The 8,373-nt window shown below is 38.8% G+C and overlaps 1 protein-coding gene across 1 annotated transcript; it reads left to right on the top strand.

The window, feature by feature from the left end:
* Window positions 1-336: 336 nt before the first annotated feature.
* On the top strand, window positions 337-1,548 carry LOC119666796. The gene is made up of 2 exons (XM_038076074.1): window positions 337-394; window positions 1,016-1,548. Exons 1-2 carry the CDS (start codon window positions 337-339, stop codon window positions 1,546-1,548), a joined length of 591 nt encoding a protein of 196 aa, XP_037932002.1.
* The last annotated feature ends 6,825 nt before the right edge of the window (window positions 1,549-8,373 follow it).

Raw genomic sequence — 8,373 nt, 5'->3', positions numbered from 1 at the left:
AAATCAATTTGACAGAAGTAATTTTATACTAAGAAAACAAATTTTATATAATTTATATAGTTTGTAATTGAGAAGTAATATTAACTGCAATAAAGGTGTTGATACAAAGAACTGCAATTACAACAATAGCAATTATCCTTTTACTAGTCCAGTGGTGTTAACAAAGAAGAAAAATTGACAAAATAGATTATGCGTGTTTTATCGAGCATTAAACACAGTCACGATTAAAGATCGCTACCCTTTGCACGAATTGATGACCACTTAGAGAAGTTAGTAGGTAACGCAGTGTTCTCATCTTTTGAGCAAGTTTCTCTCAAATGCCATCGAATGGTCAATATGAATATTGTGTTCCAACGTGCTAATGATGCTGTTTTATGCGATTTTAAAGATACTGGTAGATATAGATAATGTTTTGATATCAACAAAAAAAGTGTAGAAGAATTAAAGAATCAAGATATGATACTGTGGCGACCCAGTTGGCTGTGCATTTATTGAATTTAAAAAGTAAAATTCAATTTCAAATATTTTTAAGTTTTTTGTTTTGATTGAGGAGAACGTTCCGATTTTTCTCTCTGTAAAAAGTTGAATAAAAGTTTATTAACATTGAAAATTTTTAGAGTTTTATTAATTAGCAAGGTGAACAGATCATTGCTAAATTGGTGACCCCGACGTGATTTCGAAAAAGTTTAAATTTAGAAATATTAACTTCTGAGCTAAATATCTAATTATCGAGCTGTGATGTCAGTTGCAGACGAAGGTGTAGTAATGGCTTCTGATAGTGGAAGTGTCGTAAACCGTGTAGCAGTGAAGGTGCCACCGTTTTGGCACGAGCGACCGGAGATTTGGTTTGCTCAGATCGAGGCGCAATTCGCAGTAGCTGCCATTACGAGTGACATCACACAGTTCAACACGGTAGTAGCAGCGATTGAGTCAAGTGTTATCGCCGATGTAAGTGATGCAGTGCTTCATCCTCCTGAAACTGGAAGATACGCTAATTTAAAGGCTTGCATCATAGAGCGGTACAGTGAGAGCGAGCAGCGGAAGATTCAACGGTTGTTGTCAGAAGTTGAACTTGGTGATAGACGCCCAACACAGTTGCTAACGGAGTTGACAGCGTTAGCTAAAGACAAGGTGAGCGATGAGTTCCTTAAGTCTCTTTGGCTGAAGCGTTTGCCACCACAAGTGCGCGCTATTCTGCAGGCATCGAACGTGGCACTAGCAGAACTGGCGAAATTAGCAGATCGTATTTGCGAGGCGGGTGATTTTCAACAGATAGCTGTAGCGTCAGCCTCTGATTGTCCAGCCTATTCTGAGAATGCTGTGATTTTACGAAGGCTTGAGCAAATCGAACAGCGTCTGAGTCGTTTGGATTTACGTCGTAGTGAGTCGGTGCAAAGTCGATCGTCATCGAGGAGACGTAGGCGAACTCGTTCCCGACCAGGAAGTCATCCAGATTGGTGCTGGTATCACGAAAGGTTTGGTGATAGAGCTAATGCTTGTCGGCAGCCCTGTAGTTTTGTGGCAAGCTCTCATCAGTCAAAAAACTAGGCACTCCTTCTACGTCGTCGAGCCGAGAAGGGGTTAGTGTTCGTATAGCTCGACTTAGTATTAAAGATCCCGCCACGTCGACCGTTTTTCTCATTGATACTGGTGCGGACATATCAGTTTTACCGAAGTCGTTCTGTCGTTGGAAGCAAAGGGCTAACAGTGTTGCATCAGTTAATTTATATGCCGCTAATGGTACGCCTATTCAAACATTTGGCGAGCGTCGACTGCTTTTGTCTTTGGGTTTGCGTAGAGATTTCCCGTGGACGTTCGTGATTGCGGATGTTAGCTGTCCTATTGTTGGAGCCGACTTCCTTAATCACTATGACTTGTTAGTGGATTTGAAAAGGAAGCGGTTAGTTGATTCGAAGACGACTTTGATGATGAAGGGTAAGGCTGCTGTGTCTCAAGAAGATACTGTGCGTGTGTGTGGTTCAGTTTCAGCTTATGCTGAGCTGGTTAATGAATACCGTGATTTAGGCGTTATGAGTGCAAATCGGATGGGTTTAGTTACTAAGGTTGAACATTGCATCGAGACATTTGGTGCGCCGTCATTTGCTCGTCCCCGACGTTTAGTTGGAGCCAAACTTGAAGAAGCCAAGAAGGAATTCCAATTTTTAGTCCAGACAGGGATTTGTCAACCTTCGAAAAGCTGTTGGGCAAGTCCACTTCACATGGTTCGCAAAGGCGATGGAAGTTGGAGACCGTGTGGCGATTATCGCATGCTCAACGCGCAAACTAAACCTGATCTGTATCCGATTCCGTTCATTCATGATGTGACGAGTATTCTTCATGGTAAAACTATGTTTTCGAAGATAGATTTGCAGAAAGCGTATCATCAGATACCGCTTGCACTGGCAGACATTCCGAAGACAGCTATTACAACTCCGTTTGGCCTGTTCGAGTTTCGCTTTATGACTTTCGGTCTCCGTAATGCTGCCCAGACGTTTCAGCGTTTTATGAATGAGACTCTAGGTGATCTTAATTTCGTTTTTGCGTACATCGACGATATTTTAATTGCGTCAAAAGATGAAGCAGAACACAGAATGCATTTGCGACTGGTTTTAGATCGACTTAGAGAAACTGGTTTGACCGTGAATTTTGCCAAGTGTAAGTTCGGCTGTTCCGAGATCGAGTTCCTTGGGCACGTTATTAGTGCAAAGGGTTTACGTCCTCCGGAGAGTAAAGTTCAAGCTGTTCGTGATTTTCCTCTGCCAGCAACGGTTAAACAGCTTAGACAATTCTTAGGCATGGTGAACTTTTATCGGCCGTTTCTGCGTAACGCTGTGCAGAATCAGCAGCGGTTGTTTCATCTTACACCAGGTAACCGCAAGAATGATAAGTCGGTGATTTCTTGGACTCCAGAAGATGTAGAGGTTTTTGAGGCTTGCAAGAATGATCTTGCCCAAGCTACGTTGCTTAACTTCATGGCTCTGGATGCACAATTGACGCTCACGACTGATGCTTCAGACGTTGCGGTGGGTGCTGTTCTCCAACAAGTAGTGAAAGGTGTGACTCAGCCATTGGCATTTTATTCAAAAGGTTTGAGTCCAGCGCAGACTAAGTATAGTGCTTATGATCGTGAGTTGACTGCTATCTATCAAGCTGTCCAGCATTTTAAGTATGCATTAGAGGGACGTGATTTCGTCATTTTTACGGATCACAAACCTTTAACGTTTGCGTTCAGGCAAATAAGTGAGAAGGCATCTCCTCGTCGTGCAAGACAGCTGGAGTTTATTAGTCAGTATTGCACTGATATTCGTCATCTGGCTGGTGCAGATAATACGGTGGCTGACTCTTTGTCTCGGGTTGCTACGGTTCAGTTGGAGGCAAATGTTATTGAGTTAATTGCTGAGGGGCAGAAGACTGATGCAGAGTTGCTTGCTCAGCTGAAGAGCCAGTCTGAAGATGGTGTTGGGTTGAAGAAGTTGAGATTGCCGGATTCGAGTATTGAACTGTACTGTGATGTGTCAGGCAGTCGTGTTCGTCCTTTTGTTCCCGCAAACTGTCGGCAGCTGGTACTCTCAAAACTCCATGGTTTGGCTCATCCTGGTATTCGAGCAACGCGGAAATTGGTGCAGGCTAGGTATGTTTGGCTTGGTTTGGTTAAGGATGTAGCTGTGTTTGTGCGTAGTTGCATTGCGTGTCAGAAGTCCAAGATTCAGCGGCATACTAAAACACCAATTGGTTTGTTTGCTGATATTGATAGTCGGTTCCAGCATGTTCATGTTGACATTGTGGGTCCATTGCCTTTGTCTCAGGGGAAGCGTTATTGTTTGACTTGCGTCGATCGTTTTTCTCGGTGGCCTGTTGCTGTGCCTCTGTCGGGCATTACGGCAGAAGAAGTTGCAGCGGCTTTTATCGACGGTTGGGTGGCAAGTTTTGGTTCTCCGCAGGCTATTACCACTGATTTGGGTCGGCAGTTTGAGTCTGCTGTATTTCGGGAACTGACGAGATTGCTTGGAGTGAAACACTTTCATACCACGGCTTATCATCCTCAAGCAAATGGTATGGTTGAACGTTTCCATAGAACATTGAAGGCAGCCATTCGATGTCATTCCTCAAGTAATTGGACGCAGTCTCTTCCGCTTGTGTTGTTGGGATTGCGAACGACACCGAAACTAGACCTAAATGCTAGTCCTTCAGAGATGTTGTTTGGAAATCCTCTTTGTGTTCCAGGGCAGATGCTTTCGGATTTCAAGCAGAAGTCGTCCGAGACTGATTTTGTGTCGGCGTTGCGAAGGGCTTTAGCTAAGGTTAAATCCGTTGAATCAACAAGACATTGTCATCCATCTGTGTATGTTCCGCGGGACGTTATTAATTGTAAGCACGTTTTTCTTCGAGTGGATCGTGCTCGAGCTCCACTTGAGCAGCCTTACGAAGGTCCATTTGAGGTGCTGAGTCGTAATGAGAAGACGTCTGTTATTGTTTGCCGTGGGAGAGAGGTGACTGTTTCGAATGATAGGTTGAAGGCGGCGTACTTAACGTGTGATGATCTTGAACAGGTTGTTCCAGAAACGCGTCAGCCTTCAGCGTTGTTGAATGGTGATCAGTTAGTGACTTCTGGTGATTGTAGGCGTGAATCCCTGTTGCCGATTCCGAAAGTGACACGAGCTGGTAGAGTAGTGCGTTTCCCAGCAAGGTTAGCGGAATTTCGGGATTAAGAGTGGTGTTGTCGACTTAGTTGTGGTGTCGCGTTGTTGCTAGTACTCCATCGCTAGGAGGGGGTACTGTGGCGACCCAGTTGGCTGTGCATTTATTGAATTTAAAAAGTAAAATTCAATTTCAAATATTTTTAAGTTTTTTGTTTTGATTGAGGAGAACGATCCGATTTTTCTCTCTGTAAAAAGTTGAATAAAAGTTTATTAACATTGAAAATTTTTAGAGTTTTATTAATTAGCAAGGTGAACAGATCATTGCTAAAATACTTAAAGCTTTAACAAATAAAATGGTTTCTTATTGAGTTTCCAAAAATATAAGGTTCTACAATCCTCAATCACTTATCTGGGCCGAGAAATTTCTATAGATGGTATCCGGCCAAACGAACCAAAAATAGATGCATTAGTACGGTCATCAACACCAACTTCGATTAAGCATGTTAGACAGTTTTTTGGACCTTGCCAATTATTTTAGAAAAATTATACCAGCGGATGTGAAGCAGCTAAGCAGCATATAGTAGCAATACTAACTGAACAATATTATTTAATCCAGAACAATATATGGAGTTACACACAGATGAGAGTGCTCTAGGCGCTATTTTGTTCAGATGGCGTTCAGATGGCTATTTGCGGATAGTGTCATGGTAAAAGCGTTAAAACACTTCAGACAATGCCTTTTAGCTATAGAAATCGTACTAGTCACAGACTGTAACGCTTTAAAAGCCCCTAAACAGAAGAAAGATTTGTTACCTCGTGTTGCATGCTGATGGATTTATCTACAAGGTTCTAATTTTGAAATTATATATTATAAGGATAAATCGTTACTGGATGCCGATTATTTCAATCCCAATATACTACGTCAACAATGTTATGTGGTAAATAATACGGCGAATTGAATTCATGGATACATATAAAGCAAGAACGAGATCCAACTACAAGGGATATAATAGCAAAAATTTAAATTCATGATAAAATACCTTAACACAATATAAATTAAAAAGCGGCATTTATTTACCGTAATCAACCAGGCTTTCCATTATGAAACAATAAGTATGAAGATAACTGTCATTTGGGTTGAGAGAAAGCAGTGACCAAAATACGAGAGCAATTTTGGATGCCCAAGTTAACATGAAATGTCAGAAAATTCGTGGAATTTTATCGGTCTAGTTGCAAAACGTCCTGTCTAGTTGCAAAACGTCCTAGTGGTTAGAAACGATGCGAACTGCATACGATTCAAAAACAACCGCTCGCGTTCCATTTCTTCATATCGACTTTATTGGACATTTTGATGAACGAGTTGCTGGCGAATACAGATTCATATTTATACTGATTGATGCTTTTACAAAATTTATAATATTACGACCTAGCAAGACATTAAAGGTAACGGAAACTACACAAATGTTTCAGGATTGTGTGGCAATTTTTGGTGTTCCAAACAGATTTATAAGCAATCGAGGAACTTGTTACGCCAGTGAAGATTTTCGTAAACTTTGTCTAACAATGGGTCTTGAAAACCATCCCAATTCCCATTTGCTGACAGATGAAACGTTATGTTCACACTGTGTGACTGTTGCGCGAATACTTGGAGATGGGATTAGATATATATGTACCTTATTTCAGTAACTTACTAACTTTTTGTAAATTACACTAAAACGATGTAAGTTTTAAATAGAGTTTAAAAATTCTTTATCCGTAATACGTTCTCTTGCACTTACAGTATTGTTTTATTTTTAATAAAAATTCAATAGATAATGGTGCTACAGTTTGCAGTAATGACGATGTTAAGAACTTTTGAAGTGGGCTTTTCAACATCATATCGAAACGGGGAAAAAGCGAAGTTTGGAAAAATTTTGGATTTGTGTACAATAAAAAGGGGGAGCAAATTCCAAACATAGTTGCCTGCAGAAATTGTTCCAATGTACTCGTATATAAATACAATAAGAGAAGCACTTCTAATTTATTAAAACATTTTATATTTAAAAAATGCAAGTCAATAGGGAGTCCAAGGCAGAAGCACTACGGATTATTACTGAATGGAGTGTGGTGAATCGTTGACCATTCCGAGTTGTTGAAGACAATGGCCTGAAAAAACTATTGGATGTCGCAATAAAATTATGCGACATAAAATTATGAAATAAAATTATGAACCACACTTTGATACCGAAGATCTGTTACCACACCCGACCACATCTAGGAATGTTGACCAGCTTTATAATATACTATGGCTGCACACTGGCTGCACATAGAAGTAAGGTTACACACGATGTGGCAACGCATATAAACAAGTAAAATATCAAAAAGTAAGATGATGGCAACGCAAAAAAGTAAAAGCAGCTGAAGTCACTTTTTCAGATACGGACTGGAGAAAAACCCAGGAAATAAGTAGCATATGACATCGTGATTAAAATAAATTAATGTGATAAATTATAAATTAAATTATACGTAAGCTAAAAATGTGTTTTAAAAATTATTAAATAATATATATAAGTAAATTAATTAAATAAATCGTTAGACTAAATAACGGTTTAAAACAGAGAGTAGGGTAAAACCTACAAAACATTTTTAAAAAAAATAAAATCAGAAATTATTTCCGTCAGTAAAATGAGACAATTTTAAAAAAATTGTTAACAGGCAAGAAACTAATTCCGACAAATCTATAAAAAAAAAGGAGTTTGATAGAAATGAATGTTTAGATGAATCAATCACAAATGATTTCAATATTTTGCAATATCGACAATTACATAAAAATGAGTTTTCTTTACTATACAAAGTTTCTTGTAAATTATTTGAAATACCAGCAAGTAGCGCATTTTCAGAAAGGGTCTTTTCCGTAGGTCGGAAGTTAATATCAGCAAGAATAATAATAATTTCATCAAATCAAATATCTATTAATCAAATCATGTTTTTATACAACAATTTTGAAAAAGTGGAATTAGGTCAGGCGATGCTAAAGGTTTAATTTGTTAAATACTATATTTTTATACCATATATTGAATTAACTTAAAAATTAAATTAAAAATACTATAGTGTTATTTTTTTCTACTATTTTTAGTATGAAAACTGTAAAAAGCCAATTATGATTTTTTTTAATAGATAAATAAATGTGTTATCTAATTGTGTCAAGTCATATATGAAGGAATGATTAAACCACACACTAATGACGGACCCTTTGTCAGGACAACACTGACTTAATGACGCCTTAATATTGTGATCCGCAGACTAGCTTGTGATGTTGACCAATGGACATTCAATTGCGTAACCCAACTATACAACGAAGTTCTAAATATTCCAAGTTCACTACCAATAGCTTCGGTAAGAAAACTAAGCGCGTTCAACGAAAAAGCAAATGTCGTATTATAGATGGACACAGCAAGCTCTGTAGAAAAGCTGCGAGTTCTGGAAAAGGATCACAAATCAATTTAGAACTGGATCTTGATGCTGATAATTTTAAAACAAAAAAATCTCACAGTAAGCAAAAACGTAGCTTCCAAAATAGATATTAATTATGGAGAACTGTTAAAAGCATTAGAAGAGAAATAGGGATGCGCTATCTGCAGAGAAACTAATAATGGAAGGAAATATTTTTTTAATAAATTAAATCAGGAGTTGAGTTTAGACAAAAGACATAGTCGTTAACAGCAGAGGAAAAAAGTTCATTGACCTGTGCTGT

Source organism: Teleopsis dalmanni, chromosome 1 (assembly GCF_002237135.1).
Source record: "Teleopsis dalmanni isolate 2A chromosome 1, ASM223713v2, whole genome shotgun sequence".
Taxonomy (NCBI): domain Eukaryota; kingdom Metazoa; phylum Arthropoda; class Insecta; order Diptera; family Diopsidae; genus Teleopsis; species Teleopsis dalmanni.
Note: the sequence above shows the minus strand (reverse complement) of the source record. Positions and strands in the feature narration are given on the sequence as shown.